This window comes from Muscardinus avellanarius (genome assembly GCF_963383645.1).
Source record: "Muscardinus avellanarius genome assembly, chromosome: 4".
NCBI lineage: Eukaryota > Metazoa > Chordata > Mammalia > Rodentia > Gliridae > Muscardinus > Muscardinus avellanarius.
The window spans coordinates 156,711,014-156,736,060 of NC_137789.1; the positions used below are offsets into that span (position 1 = coordinate 156,711,014).

General features: G+C 44.5%; 1 protein-coding gene across 1 annotated transcript in view; it reads right to left on the reverse strand.

The window, feature by feature from the left end:
* ADAM12 (ADAM metallopeptidase domain 12) overlaps positions 1–25,047 on the reverse strand; it is a gene marked incomplete at both ends in the record, with an annotated part of 329,128 nt that overhangs the window by 227,545 nt on the left and 76,536 nt on the right. Inside the window, one exon of the mRNA XM_080694881.1 lies at positions 971–1,044. Within this exon, the coding sequence (XP_080551007.1) occupies positions 971–1,044 (74 nt within the window). The remainder of the gene's footprint in view (positions 1–970; positions 1,045–25,047) is intronic.

A 25,047-nucleotide genomic window follows, 5' to 3' on the forward strand; every position in this document is an offset into this window, starting at 1 on the left:
TTTACTGACAATGGAGTAAGAGGAAACAGAACTCGAAGAGACAAAGTGCTATTTTGAATCAAGTACGATTGGGGAAGTTGATTTATACCTTCATATTCAGATTGCTTATTAAGAGAGCTTACTGGCTCTTGATACTAATCAAATAGAATATGAAAGGGCTCTTAAGAGCTAAGACATTCATGAGGGGGCAGAAAGTAAGGGGTGATGTGGACAGGAGTTGTTTTTACTTGTGCCTTGAAGCAGACCCCGTTTCTACTGGGAAACCAACAAAATATATAATAAAATCCATGTGCTCCAAGCCCGGCGTGGTGGCACAGGCTTGTAATCCCCGCACTTGGGAGGCGGAGACAGGAGGATCACACTGGTTCGAAGCCAGCCTCGCTGGCTTAATAGGCCTGGAAGTGTAGCCCAGAGATAGAAGGGTTTCCAGGAACCCCAGTACCACCACCAAAAAAAAAAAAAAAAAAAAAAAAAAATCCATGTGCTCCATAAAAAAGTATGTAATAACATTTTCTGGAAATGTATATGATTTTTTTCCAGAAAATAGCCAAAGTTTTAAATAAAATATAAAATAAACTTTAGGTATTTCCCAAGGGAAGAAATTTTTTTTCTACCTGTTTGAAGCTACCTGTTTCTCTTCTGTAACTCAGAAACTGTCAAAAGTCAACTAATTATGAAACATTGTCATTTGAATGAGCCAGAAATATGTTTTCCGTGAGAAATCAGGATGTAAAAAGAAGAAATATCAGAACTATGTAAAAACCTGCTGACCAAGTTCTTCTATAGAGTATATGATAAAATGCTTTATTTTTCCACTGGATAATTTAATTCTACCCTCTGATCTGAATCTGGATTCTGAATCCATGCGTTCAGTTTTGTTTCTCTAAATACCAACGTGAATGACACTTGTCCATCCATGTGCCCTTAAACTTGTCCTCTCGTGCCATAGACAAGAAGGAGCTGGACTTACTCATTTCTTTCCAGCTTTATGACCAGTTCTCTGCTTTCCAGTTGCATGCGAACATTCAGCACTTCTGGATGGTCCTGAAAGATGAAGAAGAGGAGTTAGTCACAGCAACACTTGGCTTTGACTTGCCAACATCCAGCTGGGCTCCAGAGGCAGTCAACGGAGGGAGAGGACAGCGTGCTTTCTTCTCTGGAACACTCTGAGACTCCAAGCACAGGAGAAGACACACTGCTTCCTGCAAAGCCCAAGTAGATGATTTGGAGCTGTTGGCCAAGACAAAATGGATACGTTGCCCCTGATTCAATCTGGAAAGGCCCTCTCTTCCTTCCCCTCATTCTGTGTACCTCAGGGGTGCTGGCAACTGACTGTCCAGTTCCTCTTCCATGCCCTGGTCTCAAATGGGGCTTTCAGGTATCCACAGGAGCATTTCTCATTTGGAGGATCTAAAATTTTCAAAGTTTATTTCAAATAATGAATGCGGTGTTTCCTGCTGATGACTAGTTAAGACAGTGGGCCCAGAATTCCAGGAGAGGAGCCGCTCCCCTGGTTGTGTGTTCAAGGGGAGGCAGCTGCGCCCATGGGAAAAGAGCCGAGGAACAGTTCGTTCATAAAGGACATGGTCAACCTGAGAAAGGCCGAACCGTCACGGTGCCCAGGGAGAAGTTGAGGTTTCTTAGCAGCCTCAGAAATGTGGAAAAAACAGCTTGGCTTGGTGGTACACATGTGTAATAACAGCATTTGGGAGGCTAAGGCAGGAAAATCATGGTTCATGGACAGCCTCAGCTGCTTAGTGAGGCCCTTTGCAACTCAGTGAGACCCTGCTTCAAAATAAAGAATAAAAAATTAGGCTGGGGGTATAGCTTAGAAGTAGAATGGCCCTGGGGTCCATCCCCAACACTGCCAAAAAAATAAAAAAAGTAGAGGGAGGTGGTGGCAGGCCTTGAACCAGCACCGAACCTCGCAGCACCTGGGCCTGGCTGGTCAGCGCTGCGTGAGCACTGCCTCCTGGAAGCACCGTCATCACCATGTTCAGTTAAAGCCAACTTCTGCCGCACAGGCTTGGGCTGTTGTACTCTGTGAGTTGTTTTGGTTCTATATTGGTGTACGAGCATTTATATGTACTTTCTTAATATCTCATGTTTAGCAAGCACTATTGCAACTCTGGAGTTCAAGACTTTATTTATTTATTAATTTCCTTGGCAGTACTAGAGATGGAACCCAGGGTCCCATGCAGGCCAGGCACACACTCTGGCCCTAAGCTATAGCCTCAGCCCTTGGCTTTTTTTTTTTTTAACAATACAGCGTTTCATATATGATAATTCAAATAATTGCATATTACACTTTAAAATTTCCGAGTGTTTACTGAACTTCTAAAATTAGTATTACCATTTGATCCTATGCAACACTGAACACACGTCACTTATTAACACAGTGTATGTTTTTATTGTCTTTGTTTCAATCCCAGGGATGTTCGCCTATATTTGCTTGTACTTTCTGACCCTTAGATTTAATTACAAACATTTATACAGTGTTCTCTCCAGCGCCTGCAATATGAACTCATTAATTATATTTTAGAAAAACAAGGTTATTGTGTTTAAATAAAACATTAAAACAAGCAGAATTTGGTGGTACATGACTATAATCCCAGTACTTTGGAGGCCGAGACAGGAGGATTGCAGGTCTAAGGACAGTTTCAACAACTTAGTGAGATTTTAAGAAACTTTGTGAGACCCTGTTTCAAAACAAGAAATAAAAGGGGCTGGAGGTATATATCTCAGAGGTAGAATGCCCCTGGGTTCAATTCCTCCTCCTCCTCCTCCTCCTCCTCCTCCTCTTCCTCCTCCTCTTCTTCCTCCTCCTATAAAATATATACATATATATATGTATATGTATGTATATATATGTATATGTATGTATATATGTATATATATGTATATATACGTATATATGTATATATGTATATATACATATATATACATGCTTACACAAATATAATAGATTTATAAACAAAAATAAGTTTTAGATTCTGTGAAGATGTGTTCAATGCTTATATAAGAGCTATGAGAATAAAACATGTATGCGTGGTTTTCTATATTTCCTACCTGAAAGGCACTATTAAGTATCAATCTTTGGTTATGTATAACTGTTTTGCATATAGATATTATTTAGTTACTTTAGGTATAAATTATTTTGCTAAGATATCAACACACACATCACCATCTTAAAGAGAAACCCTGACAACTATATTTGTAAATAAAAATAAAAGCCTGGGGATATAGTTCAGTGGTAGAATATATACTTAATCTAGCATGTACAGAATTCTTGGTTTGATCCCCAACACTTTCAGTCAATAAATAAGTAAATAAATAATAAAGTATAAAGAAATCTTAAAAAAAGAAATCTGTATCACCCTTTGCATGAAATAATTGAGTTACTTTAAGTATTAACATTTGTACAAATTCCACATCAAGAAGCTCTGTTATAACATTCCAATGTCAATTGGAATATATTCTTCTTTCAGAAGAATACATTTTCCTCTGGGGGGACAAGAAAATCTTTATGTGTATATTTTAGTGGAGATATCGATGGTGTAGGAGAAATCCGGTGAGGGGGGAGGGAAAGAGAGGGAGAGAGAGAGAGAGAAAGAGAGAGAGAGAGAGAGAGAGAGAGAGAGAGAGAGAGAGGAGAGAGATGGAGGGAGGGTGGGAGAGAGGAGAGAGAGAAGAGAGAACTGAGTTATTTTAATTCAAAACCACTAATTGCATTAGATTTCTTAGTTTAAAAGCATGCATTTATCCCACTTTCTTTTGATTGTTATCCACTGGAAATAATGCAGCAGCACTAGTGAAGCAGTATTCCCTTTCTTTAAAATGACATATTGATTATCCTAATAGAACTGTCTTTTGCTGAAAGCTTAAAGAACTGCATTTGCTGAATGAATCAGTTAAGTGCAAATCAATAGGCCCAAAATGTTTGGGCAGTAATTATAATTCTATCTTTTAAGCTGGGGAAAGTACATGCAGAAGAGTACCTAAGATGACTAAGTATGATTTAAAATAACAAGAATAAAATATTTACCAGGGTACCTACCTTCCAACTGAAATATCCCCAGATATCCTCCCACAGAATATCCCTAGAACTTAGAAGTCCCCTATTTATTAGTTTGCCAGGACTATCATGGCAAAATATCACAGACTAGATGGCTAAAATAACAGACATTTATTTTCTCTGCTTTCTGGAGGCCGAAGTCCAAGATGAAGGTATGGGCAGGCTTAATTTCTTGTGAGGCCTCTCTCCTCAGCGTACAGGTGGCTGCCTTTTGGGGGTGTCTCCACATTATCTTTTGCGTGTCTGTGACTTAAAATTTTCTTGTAAGAACACCAGCTATATCAGATCCTATGGGCCTACCATAGGCTCTCATTTTACCTGAATTACCTCTTTAAAGACCCTCTCTTGGGGAAATAGGCATTTCTCTGTCTAAAGACAGATCTACATGATTAGATAAGCTAGCTAGGATGGGAGGAGGGGTCGACCTTCCTAAAAGGAGACACCTTGCCACACCTTACTGGGGGAGGTACCTTACAGGGATGTTCCCTACATCAGAATTATGTAAACAAGATGGAGGTCATGGGTATAAAAAGTCCAGTCCACGTGCTGTATTTTTGGATGGTGAATTGACTCGGACAACTATCCCCCCGTGCCATTCTGGCATGGGGCTGTAACTATCTTCTGTATTTCTATCTTTTTAATAATTTTCTTTAAAATCTTCAAAAAATAAAAATAAAGACCCTCTCTCTAAATCTGATCACATTTGAAGGTACTGGGGACTAGTAGTTTTTTTTTGTGTGTGTGGTACTGGGGATGGAACCCAGGTGCATTCTACCTCTGAGCTACACTGCCAGCTCTATTTTTTAGTCTTTTTTAATTTAATTTAATTTTATTTTTGGTGGTACTGGGGTTCCTGGAAGCCCTTCTACCTCTGGGCTACACTCCCAGACCTATTTTTACATTTTTATTTGGAAACAGGGTCTCCTAAGCCAGCGCACGCGGCTGGCTTCGAACCTGCGCTATCCTCCTGTCTCTGCCTCCCAAGCGCGGGGATTACAAGTGTGCGCCACCACGCCCGGCTTAGTCTTTATTTTGAAACGGGGTCTCACTGAGTTGCCAAGGGCCTCACTAAGTAGCTAAGGCTGGCTGCGAGCCGCGATCCTCCTGTCTCAGCCTCCCAATGCTTGGATTACAAGCCTGTGCCACCACGCCCGGCTTGATTTAAGACTTTAAGTTAGAGATTTGGTGTGGTTGGGATGAAGTTCCCATAAAACCCCTTAATGCTGAATTCATTGTCTCACTACCCACCAGAGGTATGTATTGTCCTGAGTTTTCTGGGGATCATTAACCCGATTTCTTTTGTAGTTTTATTCCCAGTGCATATATTCCTAAACAATACACCATTTACTTTCATATGGTTTTGAAAATTATAAAAAAAAATGGCCTCATATTTGTCCATTCTTCTGACTGGACTGGGTCCTTTTTACTTCATCGTATAGTTGTAAATTTCCACACATGGCTGTATGTATCTGGGGCCCATTTAGAGCACACGCCTCTGCAGTACTCTACGAACAACTGCCATGTCCACCTCCGTCGGGGGCCTCTCCTGGGTTTTGTTTATCGCCCCTCCTTGCGCAGTGGTACAGGCTGTTGTGCACACATCGCCCAGTGGACAGATTCGGGTCCTCTGTGTGAATCTGAGTTAGAATCTCTAGCGTTAAAGGTTGCCTTTAGTAGAAATCTTTAAACTGTTTTCCCAAGTACAAATGGGTTCTCTGACTTCAGAGATGTGACACATGCTCCCTTTACTCCATCTCCTCGTGAATATTTGGCAAAATGTAAAGTCAAGCAGGGCCAAGCTGCTGAGTATAAAACTGTACTTTACTGAAGTCTGAACTCGTATCTCCCCCATTAATAAAGGGCAGAGCATCCGATGGGTATGGAATACTTGGTTCTCCTCTTCAGTGAAATACCTGCTAGTGTGTTTCCCCAGGTGTCTTTCTTTCTTCCCTGGTAGAACTGTCTTGTCCTTATTAATTTACTTTTCTACATCCCGGATGCTATTTTGTGTTTTATGTGTCACAAATGCTTTCTCCTCCTGTGGCTCATCTTTTCACCCTCTTTACTGCATTTTGGTGAACGAACGCCTTCATTTTAATGAAGTCCAGCAAGCTTTAAGCCTTTTCTGTGCTTCATTTGAGAAAGTCTTCCACGCGCCAAGACCAAAAGGCCGCCTCCCTTATCCCCTGGATGTTCGAGTTCTGCCTTTCACATTTAAGCCTGTATCTCTTCCAGACCTGACTTTGGGACGAGGACAGAGGAAGAGTCCAATTTTGCTTTTAAAGCGTTGTAATTTTACTCAGCCATAAAGAACAAAGTGATGTCATTTGCAGGAGAACGGCTGGGGCTGGAGGATATTCTGGGAGGTGAGAGCGGCCAGTCTCAGGAAGATCACGGTCATATGTTTTCTCTCGTGTGGAAGCAGAACAGAAATAGGAAGCCAAGGCACTTGAGTCGGATGAGGAGAGAGAGTAGGACAGTGGAAGCCGACTGAGGGGGGAGTTGGAAAGGGATAAACGAGGAAGAAAACAGTTCACGTGAGGCCACGTGCATTCAAGAAGGTTCCACTACCTACCTCTCCACCATGTGTGGGAGGGAGGGAGGGGAAGGAGGTGGCAGGTCTACGGCAGGAACGCATCAAGTGATGTGTGCAGACGTGTGTATCACTTTGAATGTTATTATGATGGATAATTACATTGCACCAATAAAAATGTAAAACTCTATATGGCTAGCTGATGTCCCAGCACTGGGTGTTCCCAGCCTGGCCGTGTTCTCTGTGGTGGACATGGAAGTCTGCTCTAAGCCAACATGTCTCACTTCCCAGGCACCTGGCAGGCTCTGTTCATCTCTGTGGCTCTGTTATGAGTCTGCTCACTTGGGAGGGTGGGTCTTCTCACAGTCATCTCCTGCATAAGGGCATGGCTCTGCTTTCTTTCCTTATTTATTTATTTATTTATTTATTTATTTATTTATTTATTTATTTATTTTTGTGTGTGTGTGGTACTGGGGATGGAACCCAGGAGCATTCTACCTCTGAGCCACACCTTCAGCCCTATTTTTTATTCTTTACTTTGAAACAGAGTCTCACGGAGTTGCAAAGGGCCTCGCTAAGGAGCTGAGGGTGTCTGCAAATGTCAATCTTCCTGTCTCAGCCTCCCAGATGCTGGAATTACATGCTCGGCTGGCTCTGCTTTCTTCTGGCCACTCTTCCTGTAGTAGAGAAGCCAGCCCTCGGGCTTCTTGGCCAGGCTCTGTCTCTTCTTTCTGGCAGCGTTTGGGATCTTCCTTTCTCTCCCATGCTCTACGCTGTCACCAAAATACATCTAAGTGTCGATGTCTTTACTTGTCCACTTCTGCTGTCCTCCTTGGGAGACAGGAGCATTCCCTTACACTTCTTTTCTTCACGGCTGGTTTATTTCTCATTTATCCGCACACACCCCTCTTTCTCCAGGTACACTCATGCGCAAGGGCTGGTTGGAGAAAGCAGGCAGGAGTGATCCAGTGTAGAGACCACACCAGGAAGAGGGCAAAGGCCGGGGAGATGCAAGGACAGAGATAAGGACACCAGGTATGAGCCAATCTAAGCTACCCAAATGGCCAGAGGATGATTGGACAGGGCCGTGGGATGGACAGGACTGTTCCCTATGGGATGCTGAGCAGGAGGAAAGGAGGGAGTTGTGCAGAGTGGGAATCAGTGGACCTTGGAGGCAAGTTCTCTTCATTGTCTTCAACAAAGGTGCCAAGAGGAAGTCACAGTAACAGCTTCCTGCTCCCTCCAAAGATGTAAACAAGACTCATTATTTATTTATTCTTTTAGTTTTAAAAGGCAAGCAAATCAATGCATATTTCTTGTTGTCCTGCCTCTTAAGCTATAAGATATTCATACTTCTTGGTCTTTCTACCTACCTTTATGTGTGTACACGCATATATGAATGTGTATGTTTATGTGTACTCTTCAGAACACAGGATCTTGGCTGAAAACCCAATTTCTTGTACAGTAAAACCAATCTCCCTATTGTTACTGATATGGAACTCTCCTGGAAGGAGCGCGTATGCTGAGGGACAAGTCCCAGGGCAGACACAGCATTGGCCCAGGATCCCCCTCCCTGCCTCCCTCCCTCCCTCCCTCTCTCCCTCCCTCTCCCAGGACAGAGGTTCTGTTTCTGGGCCACACTTGTCAGACACTCTACCACAAGGGTGCATCTCTATGATGTGCATGACTTCCTGCTAGAAAGAAGGCTTTTTTGGGGGGTGGGGTGGGGGAGTTTAATGGGATTGAAAGCAGTGACATTCTCCCTCTGGGCAACATCCCCAGCCCTTTGTTTAATTTTTTACTTTGAAACAGGGTCTAAGTCATTGCAGGTCTCATAAAATTGCTGAGGCTGGCCTCCAACCTGGGATTTTCATCTCAGCCTTGCAAGTAATGGGATTACAGGCGTGCACCACCACACCCAGTTTCCAGAAGTGAGTTTCTGGCAGGCTCCCGAGGCCAGTGCAGGCCTGTCTGAGAGGAGGGGTGTGGCCAGCCAGAGCCTCCCTTTCAGGGCCTTGGTATCCTGGGCTCTCAGGTCTTTGCCAATGCACCAGGCCCAGGCTTCCTACTAATTGGATTGTAAATAGATGGTAAATAAGCGACTTAATGACCACCAGCCATACTTTCTTCCTCTTGGAATCATCCAGGTTGTGCTGGCCTTTTCTGATTTGTGTAGTTGGGGGCTCACCCAAATTTGAGTTCAAATGATTTCCCCATAATGAGCACAGATTTTTCTGGAGTCCATAAGCATAGCTTTTCACTGGAGGTAGGGATGCTTATAGTTAATGTTTTCCTGATGATGGATAGAATGATACACCAGATCATCTCCTTAGTGTTGGTCCTTATGGAACAACCAATTTGCAATGACTTAGAAAAATCTGACTTCAGCCATGAGGTTGAAATCACATGACAGTGGCTTTGTGTCTAGGTTGGCGGGCAAGAGAAGGGGGTCACTGTTCCATGGCTACGTCCACCCCTACCACAACCACTACTCCAACCTTCAAAGACCACGGCCCATTCTGATCCAAAGCCATTCATCATAACCATCAGTACTGGAAGCTCAGAGGGCTCTAATTTTTCAAGCAGAACAATGATATTAAAATATTGCATTCAAGGGAACTCTGAAATAACTGGATCCCTTTCCAGCACTAAATAAACACTTCAGACTGCAGCCCTGGTATTCATGGGGCACGAGGGAGTCATTTATTGCTATGAATATTTAGAGGCAATCTTGATTACCACTTTAATATTAGTGCACTAGTTCCACAGGCTGGAAGATATGCACACTATGGAATTTAGAGAGGACAAAATTGAATTAACTGTAGCCTAACACGGTAAGGGATTAAGGCACTGTAGCACGTCATGGGATCGCCCTGGCTGGGGACCTGTTTGTTATTCATATAAGTGACTGATGATTTTCGTCCATGAGTTCTTAATAATTTTCTTTCTGGTGGAAAATTGACATTGGCAGTCAACCTGTCAAAGTGTGCACCATGACATATTCTCCTTAGGCGGAAACTGCTTTGGGAAGATATATAATGCAGTTTAGGTAGTCTGTGTGTTGTGATGCTGGTCTACTTGTAGCAACGACTCTCTTCACTGCATCCTGCAACATAACAACCCCGTCGGGTCCCTGCTCACCATGCCCTTCGACCAGGGAGAGGTATCACCACGGCGACTCTCAGCCCCAATTCTCAAGCCTGTTGCTATTGTCACTGCCAGTCCTCCAATGTGCAGCAAACAGCTTAGACCTTCACATTAGATCTCTGTAGCTATAGCCAGAGCATCTCACGGCTTTGAGGATTCATCTACACCTTTCACCTGTGTCTTCTCCCCTACATATGAATGCTGTGGGATTTTGGTTCACCAAGGACTGTGGCTGCTTCTGAAGCTGGATTCAGCCATCTGTCCCCTGCTGTTGCTTACTATTGGGCTGGAAGAAGGGGTGGCAACAGGATTTAACAGAGGCAATCTGGAAAACAGTGTGGTAAAGATGGCTCGGCCTCAACACAACTAAAGTCCCCTCTTTATTTTACCCCCTCTCTTCCCATCTATTAGACAGGAGGCTTGAGAGGGATCGGGGCTAAGTTTCCACCAGAATCCCCCGTGTAGTGACGGTCCTTCTTAAGACTCTCCAATGGTGACCTATTGTGCTTAGAATGAAGTGTGGGCCTGGCACTGGCTGAGCCTCGGGCTCTCCACGCCTGCTGAGCTTCTGTTGAAACATCCTCCTAGTGTGGCCTGAGGGCCAGCAGTCTGCCTGGATATCCCCGCCTCCAAGGCCACCTGAGCGTGGCTGGGGATGTGCGGTCCTGCCTCCCAGGTCTGACTCTTCCTAGAGTACACCACCATCCATGTGAATTCACTCGTCTTTATCTTACATCTCTAGGGTCTGTCTCCCCAAGAGAAGCAGAAGCCTTGCGGGGGCAGGGCCTTACCACATACTGCCCAGGCCCAGGGCAGGGCCAGCGAGGGCCAACTGCAGTGAAGGAGGCAAGTGGAAGACATTGGAGGTGGTAGAGGAACACCGGCTGGGGAAGGAGAGGCCCAAGACCGTGAGCTGCACCTTGGGAGGCAGAAGAGGGACCTGTGCTCTCTTCCTATCCACCCTGCCCCTGAGCAGGGGCAGCTGTCCTCCCCGGGGCCTCGACAGCTTGGAGCATGATGCCCCTGGGCAACCCAAGTCGCCTTTGTAATGGACTTGTTCTGTTCTTCTGAGGAGATGAGGCGGGGTTTGCTCTAAGAGCTGAATCCCTCTCACCCTCCCTCCCTGGTGCTGGGGATGGAGCCCAGGGCCTTGCACACGCCAAGTGGGTGCTCTGTCACAGAACAGCACCCTCAGCCCCAAGGGAATGAAGTTTCTTACATTCATACTTGGGACTTTATAAAAATGGCTAGCGTGTTGGCTCCCCGCCTTGCTCCCAGCATCCTTGGCTCTCTAGGGAGCTTCCAGGTCCTTCTGCTCACCTTTGGGCCTCAGTGATTAAGAATCCAGATGGGGCAGAAAAGCACACACTGGGGCAGGCAAAGGAGAAAGGGGGCTTGTGATCAAGTGCAAATCAATATAAAACACGAGGCATGGAGGGAAGGGCTGGGAGGAGGGGACCCGAGGTCAGAGCCCCGCAGATGGGGAGGCGTAGCCGGGAGATTCCAGGAAGCCTCCCTGCCTCAGTGACTCTCAACTGCCCCTGGGCGAGGGGACTCGAGGTGGCACCAGACACAAGCCTGGGGGTGGGCCATGTGCGGCCATGATATGATGGAGGGACAAGGCTGCGTGGTAACATGACAGCTCGGGGACAGGGCCACATGGGTAGGTAGCAGGGGCCAGGGCAACAGCACTGTGTGTTGCCATTTTGCTGTTGAAATCAGCCTCCACTGGGGCCCAGATGACACCAACCCCACCAGGCTTGCCCTCTCATACTGGCGCTTGTCATTTCTATCAACAACAGGAGGCTTATCCAGCCACCAGGCCAGCTGCTGATGGCTCAGGAGCACTGGGATGCCAGCAAGGAGGTAGGAGGCCAACAGCTAAGATGGCCTTTCCCTTCAGCCAGGTCCTATGAGCTCATTAGGACTCCTGCCGCCCAGCACACTGCGTGCATGAGATGCCAGCCCTTGTAATGCTGAGTGCCAAGGCCCGGGCACCTGTAGGCAGGAGGGGCACATGAGGCATGCTCACTGTGTGCAGAGGCCTTGGTTTGGACCAGGACCCAGACTCACTTGAGCATCTTCAAACCATACCCAACAGCCAGAGGAAAGTGGTCCAGCACCTGAATGACTTCCAGGAGCATCCTGGGTTCAGTTAACGGCCATGGATGATGCTTCCACCTCTGACCACAAAGGAACAGTAATGTCAAGGAACTAAGAACTGTTTCATTTCATCCTGGAAATATGATCCATTTTCAGATAGGAGGCTGCTCACTGGGAAGGGGCTCAGGCTAGACGTCTGTCCCCAGATGGTAGCCTTGAACCACAGCCTGCAGGTCAGTCACTAAACTCTACAGGGACCTCAGTTTCTTCCGAGGAAAATGGCAATAATGACACTTTTCCTATTCACCCAGAAAAACAGGCTCCCAACTGTCCACATGCCAACAGCTGGAACCCATAAATATATTACAGATTTGGCAGAAGTAACTGTGGAGGTGTGATTAAGGTTAAGGGGATATTATCCTGGAATATTCCACAGGCACAATGTAATCATGAAAGCCTTTGAAAGCAATGAATTGTTCATTGCTGGGGTCAGAGCTCAGGGGCCAGAGAAGGACCCGACCCATGTTGTGTATTTTGAAGAGGTAGCCAGGAAGCCCCAAGCCCCACCTACAGCCATGAAGAGAACAGAGACCTGGGCTTGAGCCACAAAGAACTGAATTCTGCCCATCTCTCAAAGGAACAGGAAAGGGATCCTCTCCAGGGCCTCCAGCAAAGATGGCAACCTGCCTTCCTTCAGAGATTTGAAGCAGGGATCCCTGCCTGCTCAGGGGACTTCTAGTCCTAAGAACTGGGAGATAATAATATGTATTGTTTTAATCCAGCTAAGCCATGGTAATTTGCTATAGCAACACTCAAAAACTGATGTAATTTTAGGATGATCACAATGAGGTTGAAATGGTGAAATGTCTGTCTAGAAAGCACCAGGCATGATACATTGGACGCGGGTGCTTATTACCGACATCCAGGTGCGGGTGCATGGTATTTATTATATACGGCCATCTACTTACATTGCACCCCTTATGTAAGATCTTATTTTGTATTTATAGCTAAATGGGCATAATAAATTAGTTTTTAAAAACTTTTAAAAACAGGAATGTTATATGTTTATTAAGAAGGTCTATTTGGAAGTGAGAGAGAAATTGTGCAATAAAAGAGACCTCAGATAAAGGAGTAGAGATTCCAGTGGAGTGAGGGAATGGCACAGGGAAGGAAGGAGGAGGGATGGAGTTAAGGAAATGGTTAAGATAATGCTATGTACATGTATGAAATCATCAATACTAGTTTCAATGACATGAAGGGAGGAGAAGGAGTAGTGTGGGGTCTGGAGGGACACACACCTAATGTTATGTGCATGTAAATTCCTGTCATCTGATACCTCATTATGATGTCTAGTTATGATGCACCAATAAGTATATATAAAGAATTGCTCTTAAAGTCAGAGAACCAACCAAGCAAAAGGTCTATTTATGAGCCAGTCCTGATGCCGGTCCTGACGGCTGAACGCAAATTAGCTTTTCCCTTTCTCCCATATGAGAAGGGGATTTGATATAATATGAACATGACCAGGATACAGAAAGGGACAAAAGGTTTTAGAACACCTGTGTAGATACAGCACAAAATATGTGAATGTATTTCATGTTGATGTGAATAATTTTATAGGAAATAATTTCTATGATTGCTTATTGAGATAATCAGGATATTAAATTATTATCAAATAACACAGAGCATTGCTTTTTGGAATGGCTTGCCTAGCCTTATAAGACACAGCCAGCCGTAAAAAATAGCACGTTCTTTGTTTATTAACCGGGAAGGTTGGTTTCCAATTCAAAGTTCATTTATCTAACTAATTCGATGTCTGGAAACATTCATGTACCATTTTTTTTTCTGCAACACCATCTCAAAACTGTCAGTCAGAGGAAGTTAATGGCTTATGTTGCTGGTTTGTTTGCACACAAACTGTCTATTCGACAGAGAATGTCCCCTTCATGTGTTGACTAAAAGCCATTTATAAAGCATCACTGTAATCTCTTTCAAATAAACATTAGCAGAATATCATAAGCCCTTTAAAGAGTAACCCTGCTATCGATCACAGCTGCACCGCCAAGTTGCTATGGACTAAGCAAAACCGAGTACAAACAAGTTTTTCTATTACAAACAGAGCTTCAGCTAATTGCTAACTTTTGGTAAACCCACCCTAATTGCACCATAAAAACGCGTGCTTGGAGTCTCATGAAGATCCAACAAAGAGAATTCATGTTTTACAACATTCCAACTAAAATTAAAGTAGTTTTTCCCTTCGCTGGCCTGTGAGGCTGTTTCTCAGGGTGTTGGAGCCTTAGAATCAGGAGGGAGGAGGAGCAGGAAGAAGAGGAGAGGCGTGTCGGCCGTGCTGCCGAGGAGCTGCCCTGGAATTGGGAGAAGAATCTGAAGGCACAGGTTGGTGGCCGGCGCAGCCCTGGTAGCGATCTGGAGGACTCTGAGACTCAAGATGAGCAGGGGGAGGAGGCTCCCCCAAGTTATCCGGCCTTGCGGACCCTGGGCGCCTCCACGTGGACCCTCCTTTCACTGGGCTGGAAGGACTTGAACACGCCTTGAGTATGCGGCTTTCTACCTCCAACCCAGCTCGTTTCTGATCTAAAGTGGTTCTCAGGCAGTGTTCTTTGCTACATTAAAATTAGGCTCAACTCCTCCTGTAAAATATTAGCAAAATATTGAATTCCAGTGACATTTATTGGAAACTCTATGGGACTCCCCAGCACACTTCATATCTCCCCGTAACACCCCAAGTATATTTTCCTCTTGGGATCCTCTTCTTTTCCCTATTGCCATCAGCATCCTTTAGGGCCATGTTAGTACCCTGTCCTGAATCATCTTTCTCTTGGCTCCATGGGGAGTGAATGAGCGAGTTCTGGGACTCCTCCTCTGGACCCTGCAATTTTTCTGTCCCTTCCACATGACCCTGAGTCCACCTCTTCTTCTGGCCACACTTTTAATCAGTCCAACATCGAGGCTCCTCGGATCAAGATAGGCCGTGGCCCGATAAACTCATAGGAAGTTGAACTATCCTAAGTTAAAGATGCATTTAGTATAGCTAGCCTACGCAACTTAGCTCAGCACACTGTGAAGTAGGAGGTGAAGATCCTTTTCTAGACTGGGAGTTGCCCACTCACCACAACTGCCCAGACAGAGTGACAGCACTTAATGATAGCCTGGGAAAAGAGTAAAATTCACAGTACGGTTTCTACTGAAGGCACATGACTTTTGCATTATCATAAAGTTGAAAACTCCTGTCTTACCATCAGAAGTTGGGAGCACCTGTGCATTGTTCCCCAAGCTACTTTCTCAAGAAAGGGCTCAAATAATACTTGTCCCCTCCATCCTGGGTCTGAAGCTTAGGTACCTGAGTATCCCATATACCTTAGTCAGTCTGCCCTCTCCTCTACCAACTCAGAGTCCCAGAGCAGCGTGATGCACATTTCCTGCAAAGGGCCAGACAATAAATGACTTAAGCTCTGTGAGCCATACAGTCCCAGTCATGCCCACTCTCCTCTGCTATGGCACAAAGCTGCCGTAGGAGATGTAAGTAAGCATGGCTACATCCCAATGAATCTCTGTGCACAATGGAATTTGAATTTTATATAATTCCATGTGACATAATACTAATAATTTTTCAATTTTCCTCCATTCAAAAAGGTATATATATATATATATATATATATATATATATATATATATATAATCTTGAGCAAGTACTAAAATCACCTAGCGGGTTTGTTAAAACCCTGGCTGTTGGGCCCACCATAAAGTTTCTGAGCCAGCAGAGCTGGGTCAGGGCTTGCACATTTGCTTACTGACAGGTTCCTAGCAGCTAATGCCGCTGGTCCGGGACCTGTGTTTTTAGAACTTCTAAGCTCAGCTTCTAACCTCACAAATATGTCAAAGATTTGTGAGGTTCGGGCAATCTGAGCCATCATGGCTTTGACCCCAAAATATGTGCCATCAGTGCTGTGCATTTTAACGCCTTAGAGTCAGGAAAATCTCAGGATACACAATCTCTGATACACAACTCTGGATACACAATCTCTTGAAAAATATCAGGAAAATGGCCACCCTAGGCTTGAGCTTTCAGGTGGTAACAACTGGCTAAAATTGACACTGGGCATGGTGGTGCACACTTATAAGCCCAAATTTGGGAGGCTGAGACAGGAAGATCGCAGTTCGAGAACAGCCTGAGCTTTAGTGAGGCCCTCTGACATTCAGGGAGACCCTCTTTCAAAATAAAGAATAAAAAAAGAATAGGGCTGGGGTGCAACTCAGTGCTCTGAGGTAGCATGCCCCTGAGTTCCATCCTCAGTTCTGGAAAACAAACAAACAAACAAACAAACAAACAAACAAACAAACAAACTGCAATTCTCCCAGCCCCATCACACCCTCCTCTATCCACACATGGAGCCTAGTGGGCAAAGGTCACCTGTCATCTCAGACCTGCCCCGCACTGATTTACACTAGCAGCCTGGCCACCACAGGCATCGGAGTTTACAGCCCCCACGCTAAAGTCAAACGGCATTGTATGGTATGAATCAAAAGAGCTATAAGAGAGAATTTTAAACGTTCTCATCACAAAGAAATGACAAATGCTTGAAGTGACGGATGACCTAATATCTTGAATTGATCCTTACACAATGTGTACCTGTACCAAAATATCACACTATAACCCATGAATATGCACAATCATCTGTTGCTTAAGACTAAACTGTTCAGTCTTTTAAAATTATTAAAAAGGAAAACAAAAAGCCACCAAGAAAATAACACGTACTACAATATGTGTGGAGTGGATGGATGAGCATTACGTGGCTTCCTTCACCTTCTTTTCTACTTCCCCGCCTCCCCCACCCCTGAGGGCCCCTCTGATGCCCCTGGGTGGATCCCACTGATGGCTGAGGGAGAAGTCTTCTCTGCAGTCTCTGTTCCATCAGCTGCACCACCACATTCTGTCTAGAGCTCAATGCCTTCTGTTCTTGGCAGCACCCTCATGGGGTAACAAGCCCCTGGAGGCCTCAGCTAAGTCTGAGGCTCCAGCGAGCTGCCTCGGGCACTGCTTTCTTTTATACAAAAATTATGGAATCAGTGCTTCAGGGATTAACACTATCAATGCACCATAGAATGCTGTCCACTCATTCCTTCAGCACTCGGGTACACGGTGAAGCCGGAGAAGGTGCTATACATAAGCTGTCTGCCCTGATCGCCAATGCTGGTCTTTGCTACAGAATTCAGAGGCACAAACTGAGCAAATAAATAACACTAGCCGGTTGGTTATTGGCGTTGTTGGTTATTGACAAGTTAGGCAGTCAGACCCTTAACACAGACAATATCAGGTCAAAGTAGAAAGTCCAGTAGTTGCTGAGGAAGAGCCTGGAATGATATTCAATCATTGATTACCAGGTCCTTTGTCTATTTTGGGTCTTCCTGGATTGGCCCATTTGAACCTTAAACATAGGAGTAGAAATATAACAGCATGTAAGAGGTTCCCAGGAACTGCAAGTTTTCTACCAGGATAATATTGGCTGGCTTGGAGCATCCTTGATAATGAAGGTCCCGGCCATGGCAGTGCCTGTCTTTCCCCAGGGACCGTGCATGGCTTTGCTTTTAGGAGGAAATTCAGGGGTGCTCAGGGCTTCCTCCCTGTCCTTCAGAAAAAAAACGAAAGAGTTCCTCATTCTTAAAAATGATCTTACAAAAACAATGTGAAATTAGCTAAATAACAAATTTAATTCGGTGATAAAACAAATAACGCTGAGTTGACAAGAGGAAAAATAGAAGACGAGACAAGACAGCACATGGGTGTGATCAACATGGCCGACAGAAGTTGCGGACCAGGAAAGCCAAAGTTCTGTTCTTTTCTCGAATGTCATACAAGGATTCCTGAAAAAATCCTGCAGAGAAACCTTTTGCACATAACAATTGTAAGGAGGATCATTCACAAAAAATTCAGAGGGTTAACCAGAAGACACTTAGTATAAAGAAACCACACGCGTCTGCATTATCCTAAGTACAGAGCAAGAAGAGGTTTTACCTAAGGTGCCCTGGAAAAAGGAAAACAAAAGACAGTTGTGGGACTGTCGACCTCACATGAAAGGTTTCCTTACTAGTATCTTATCAGTAGAAAAATCAAGGCTCGATGGAATGCAAAAGCGGTCAATGAAACCTATTAGTAACTTGCCACCAAACCAGTCTCTGTTTATAAAGTCCCCCTATTCATAACAGCCGCCTCTCCCGCTCCAAAGTGAATTAGGATCACACAGATCCGGGGCCAAAGCTAAGCCCCTTCCTTACTACCAGTATTAGCAACGTAGACAGTATCAGCCTCTTTAGCTCTAGTCTCTGAAAATCATAATGGACCAGTTGGGAAGACTGAAGTATACAGTTTAGACCACTCCTCAGACAGGGCTGGCATATAGAAAACACTTAATGTGACTGACATAAAGGCTGGGCCACGCTGCTATTTGTATAGCCATACCTCCGTCTCTTTTGCCTGGGAATATTTTTGTGTCTTCCAATCTCAACGCTCCTGCTCTTACATTTTAGTTTCCATTTTGTTGCAAGCCACGTCTTATCACAAAAATACACATACACACGCATTTATTTCCACTTTCCTATCAGAATTCAGAGAGGGAGAATCACTCACAAGCACCTCATCCAAACTGTCAATCACACTTATCTGCATAAAAAAAAGAAAGCTTAATAAATCCCTCTACAGTAAGTCTGGAAGACTTTATCCCTTTACCACAAAAGCGCACACACTCTCCTGCCCCCATTCCACCTGCATATTTTGGGGCCATCTTACAAGGGTGCTGTTTATAAAGAAAACCAAAATGAAATAAGGCAAAATCATGGGGCATGGAATAGACAGGAAGCCGGCCCATCTTTCCTCTCCTGGCAGTCAAAGCTAAAAGGAAACCACTGTGAATTACTGAGCAGAGAAATCCAACCTGCGAGATAAGCCACGCATCTACACACCTTCTCTGCTACAACTCAATGTCCTGGTAGGTGAAGGTCATGACAGGCAGGGGCTAGAGAGAACAGTAAGCTCAGAACGTCCCTGTGTGGGGACCAACAGCAAAGGGGGCCAGAAAGCATTTTAAATACTCAAATGTTGGGTAGGAGGCTGAGCCAGGAAGATCCACAGGGTCAATGCCATCAGTGCGCAAAACTTAGTGAGACCCTGTTTCAAAATAAAAAATAAAATAGAACTAGAAATATAGCTCAGAGGTAGAATGCCCTTGGGTTCATTAAAATACACACACACACACACACACACACACACACACACACACACACACGGTGAGTAATTTTCTGTTCCTTATTTTTAAATATTTTTAAGTGCAGAAGAATAGTCATGTAAAATTGCCATGCTCCCCAAAACACATGTTTCATGGGTGCTTACTAATCCCTGTCCCTTCATCTGTTTCCCAATAACCTGGTTACAGACCAGTCACTTTGCTGTGCTTGGAACCATTTCTAGTTATTAGGTTCTTCGAATGTAACCACACGTAGATGTTTTAGTCACGAGGACCTGATTTGAACTTCACAGAGAACTCTCCTTCTTCCCTTTGGTCTCTACCTTCAGGGTGTGTAAACTTAGCCCCAGAGTGCACTGGCTCATGTACTGTGTCCCTAAGTTATTTCTCATCTGAACTGCTTTTCAACCAGGGTTCCCTATCCGGGACCTGCTTTGCTAGCTTTCGATTGAACTGTGGGTCTTGAGATTTTAACTCTTGATTTACCTGATGAGTTTTGACCCATGGGTCCAAAGTGTCACACACTTCGAAAGCCACGGTCCTTCCAGCTGACTGTGGCTGCACCATGTTTAAAGTATGGAATCTATAGTTGGTGCGGTGCCAAGAAATAGCACATTCATGCAGTGGGCCAAAGTGGAAAAGACTTCATGGAAATCCTCAAACTAGAAAGCACAATCAGTACAGCCTTCCATGAGGCAGTCTGAAACGGTATTCCTACTCCTCAAAACTAACTGCACAGTTTTGAGATTCTCGGGAATTCATCTATAGGAAATAACCAGGAGAGCAGGCACAGATCAGATCAGCCAAACGCACAACATAGTTCATAGCAGAAAGGCAGAAAACACCTACATGTCCTGTGTAGGGTCCATAGATGACACAGGAACCATATGGCATGACATGGCATATTGCATATGTCATATATGATATATGCCATACACAATCATCAGTGATTAGACTGATGGTCTAAAAACAGGAGTTTTGTTCCTGGTAATGATAGTCAGAGTCATTTGAACCCATATGCCCACTGAAAGCAACTAGAAAATCTGGAAGAAATATTTAAAAATTAGATTTGAAAGCTATGTACAATTTCCAAAGTAATAAATACTTGTGAGACCATGGTCCATGTAGATAAAGAGGCCCAAGAAGAGAAGAATCCCAGAATCAGGCGTTAACTGCCCACCCAGCCATCTGCAGGTATTAGAAGAGGCAGGTGACAGGCTGGGCAACCTTAGCAGAACTTTCAACAGACTGACTGGGATAAGGGCACAAAAGCTGGATGTGAGCACCTGCCAAGAGGTGGTACCATCACCCCCCACCCTGGGCTTGGGTTGGGTTCTCAAAATGATGTTCCCTGGGGGAGATAGGGCAATGAGAAATTGACCGGCCCTTATAGGGATTGAAAACAACCCAGTCCCTGTTCACAAGGGCCCCAGCTTAGGCACCAGCCCAATGTCATCACCAAGTATCTCCAAGTATCCTCAAGATTGTCATATACAGTGTCTGACACTTAAAAAATAACCAGGCATAACCAGGAAAGCAAGAAGATGAGCCCCAAATGCTGCAGAAACTATAAGCAATCAAAACCATCCTGGAAGAGATCCAGTCAGTAGAACCCAGAAATCGAATTAAAAACGTTTTGCTTAGTATGTGCAAGGACTTAAAAAAAAAAAGCAAAAAAATAAAAAAATTCATCAGAGAACTAAGACCATATGGAAATTCTAAAAGTAGAAAGCACAATACAATGGATAGTTTCAACAGTCACTGAAAGAGCTGAAGAGAGAAAGAGCGCAGTTGAAAGCGCGTCTGAAGGAGATGCAGGGCTACAGCAGAGACCAGAGGCTGCAGTCTTAAGAAGGAGCTTCAGAGGTACCAGGGACACTGTGAATGGCAGATGCAGACACCAGAAAAAGAGACAAGAGAACACATAATTCATGAATATTTGAAGAGAAAATTACCAGGAATTTCCCCAAATTGGCTAAAGACAATGAGCCACACATTTAAAAAATCAAAACAAATGAATGACAACAACCCCCCCCCACAAATCCAAATAAGTACTATAAATAAAAAAGAGAAAGCCATACATAGGGGAATTCTAGTAAAATTTCTGAAATCAGAGACAAAAATAAGAAAGATGCAGCATCTTCCCAGGAGCAGCCATGATGGGGCAACAACACTTAAAAGCAACGTCCCAGACGATGACACTGAGAGAATATAATTGCCAACTAGGATTCCATATCTTGTGAAATAGTCCTCAAAATCGAAGGTGAAAAAGACATTTCAGACAGATAAAAACCGAGAGGCTTCATCAGCAGCAAATCACATTAAAGCAGTCCTGAGGACGTTTCTCCAGGAAAGGGAGTATTACTTTTGACAGCTGCTTGTGTGCAGCAAGGAATGAAGAGGAAGATTAATCCATGGGATTCTCTAAATGAATATTAAAGGCACGACCCAAGCAGGAGAAAGAGGGGACAAACAGAGCCCAGGGAATGAGTTTGCAGCGGTTCCAACCCAGCACTTGTCCACTTCCAAGGCCTTCATTTCTACTCCCGGATTCTTCAATTGGAGGAAGATTCCATGACCCTAAGCCTTGGTGCTCTTGCCTGGAGCTTCAGTTACTGGAGAAAGAGCCTAGGTTTATTCAGATTCCACCATTTCTTCATTTTCATTCACTTACTCAACTAACCTGTTGAACACACATTCTGAGCCAGGCTCTTTGCAGCACACTGGGACCCCAGAGATGAACACACCCATTTTACAGGGAATAAGAAAAACTCAGCGAAATTACACAATTTGTCCAAGGTCAGCTGACTTCTATGTGGCAGAGTTTTGCAAAGCCAGGCTCTGTGTCTTTGCCATAGAATTTTCACTAAATAATCCTCATGCACAATAGCAGGTACGTGAAGACTCAGATAGGCTCTATCCACATTTTTTTTCTCTCATATTCCTGTATCACTATTGCCACCATCCAATTATCCCCTAGGGTTCTTTTCTTTTATCTTTTTTTTTTTTTTTTGGTGGTGGTACTTGGATGGAACCCAGAGGCTTTCTATCTCCAGGCTATACTCCCAGACCTTTTTTATATTTTATTTGCAAACAGGGTCTCACTAAGTTGCTGAGAGCCTCACTAAGTAACTGAGGCTGGCTTCGAACCTGTGCGCTCCTCCTGTCTCAGCCTCCCAAGCGCGGGGATTACAAGCGTGCGCCACCACGCCCGGCAAGGGTTCTTTTCTTTTAATGTCTTTGTTGGATAAAAATGTCGTGACTCCATAACCAAAATGTGCAACCTTCTATTTCGTAAGATGCCAACATGCAATATTCTGCAGTTGGAAGAATCCCAAGTTAATGAGGTTCAAATTCAGGCCGGAGTTCCAGTGTGGCCCGAGAGAGGAGGCAGTATGCTCTGCTTTCCCCCCTGTGTGATCCCTCCCCTGCTGGGACCTGGGCGCCTCGATAGGCAGAGGAGGAGGCCAGTGTCAAGGCCTTCAGCGGAGCCCCTTTCTGTAAGACCACTCTCTTTCTCGTTTTCCATGACCAAATTTGGTCCCTCCCAATCCAAGCTCCAGCAGCCACTTCTGCATACATCTGCATTCCAATTTAACAACTCGAAGAGGAAAATTATTTCTACATCGCAGCAATCAATCACATGTCTATGCATAATGTATGGTCAGGGTACACTTTTAAGGCTAAAGTACTGCTTCAACATTTCTGCTATTAGCATAAAAGGCCAGTTATATTTACTGCAGAAGAAGTATTAACACAGGCCCTCCTGATTTTTTATTAAATAGGAAACACAAAAAGCTGACCTTTCTGGAGAATAAAATTCTACACAGAAAAATTAAAATAACCTTCAAAACCCTGATGTGAGTTGGCACAGGCTGAGTGTTTGACCCTGTTCACACATCCGCAGATTAGTGTTGCTTCTGGGAAACCCTGCTAGAGCATTCCCTGAGACTCTACTGTATCTCACAAAACTGTTTTATGACAAAAAAGACCAGCAGCACAGGGGCTCCAAATGTGCCTGTCAACATGTCCTTTTAGTGTGGTCTGTGGAGTAAAAGTAGGTATTTGAAGCGTGCAACTGTTCCAGGAGATAGGCTGTACTCAGTTGCTGCGACCTATGTCCATTTTTCTGTCCCCACCCCCAGGTGTTGCAATGTTTGGGAGGCTTTTCAGTTGTCCCAAAGGGTGAGAGTTGCTACTTGTATATGAAAGTTGGAGACAGAGATGCTGCTAAGCGTCCTGCGAAGCATAGGACAGCGACCCTTCCCCGCCCCAGTAAAAGCTGACACAGTCCACGGCATTAATACTGCCCCAGTGGAGAAACCCTGGCTTGAATTCTCCTTCTTGAAGAGTTGCATTCAACCAGATGGTATATAACTCAGTAAATACTATCAATCCACTGGCTTTCACAGCTCCCATGCTTGTTCTTTTATTTATATATGCAAACAGATGTATTATGTGCTTTCAAAGACCACCTTTGAATGAGAGAAACCGTGCCAAAGTATAACTACATTCAGCCCGTGTCAGTGCGGATGTAGCTTCATTGAGCCGTAGAAATGACTGTATGCTCGGAGTAAGTAAATGTGCATTTAATCTGAGAAGGTTTGCCAAAAGAAGCACGTCTTGGCGTTTAATTTAAAGGAATAGTAGAGGATGTCGGCAGGAGGGAAGGGGACCCTGGGTTAAACATACGGAAACTTGGAGATAGGCGAAAGGAACAAGGCTAAGGAGGGCCGGGGAGGACAGTGGTCCACAGAGCTGGATCAGCGGGTTTCTGAAGGATGGTGGTGTGTTTATATGAGGTCAAGTCTCGTAGGGTGTAACCAGCTGGCAAGAAACTTTGAAGACAATCATCGAAGGTCATGTTTAATCCTGAGCAATGAAAAGGCAGGGAACATTATGAGTCCACTGAGAAATACAAGACAAAAACCACCCTGGTCCCCTCTCCTCTCATCCAAGTTGCAGACACTGCTCTGCCTGCACAAACGCTCCTGTCTTCTCTAATTTGAGGCGTAGTTAATACACCGCCTCCTTAAATCATAGTTTGTTCTCTGTGCTTCGAGTCTAATCACTTAATCTTTTCCAAATTTAAGGAACATATATGAGTAGCCTGTGTCATGGCCATGGGACAGCTTGAGCCACTTAAGAAAAATCTCAAGTCCAAAGAGTGTACACAAACATCCTGGTCTTATCTAACATTTCAACATTCTCTGGAGGAACAGCAATCTGTGGTGTGCTCTCCAGAGAGATTCTCAGGGTCATCCAATTCTGATGCTTACATCAAATAATCATTTGGCTCGGTCGTCCCATTGTTCTTCGGCTTCTACCCCCACGCCTGCACTTTGATCCCTTCAAACTTTTCCCTCTGCTTCCCCAAGTGCACTTCTTTGCTTTGCCAAACTCTGCAAGCTAAACCCCGGGGCCCCAAACCATCCTCTGCAAGATGGGGCCCAGCTCGGGCCCTCCCTGTTTGCTCTGCTGGCCACAGATGCACTTCTGGGCCCACGTTACTTTTGTGTGTGATCTCCAGGGGGCTTGGGGCAAAAGTAGAAAGTCAGCATTTTTTAAGGGAGTAATTGGTCTTTTATGATATTATGAGCATGATGAACGGTTTCAGCAAGAACAGAAATTAATAGGAGAAGAAAAAGCACAGAGAGATGGAAAGAATTCGCCCTTGCCCAAGGACACAGAGATCATGAGTAAGGGCCCGAGATACAGAAGGGTAAGAAGGGAAAGGGGGTGTTGGGAATTTGAAAGGACCCCATAAACCTAAAAGCACACTTGCTTCCCGTCTAAGGCCAGTTTGTAATCAGTTGTTTTTGAAAAGGAAACCAGGAGCCATGAGGATAGTCCATTATGCTAAATAGTATCATGGCTGAAAATTACATTCAGAAAGAAAACATAGGCTATGTTTAACATGACTAAGGGAT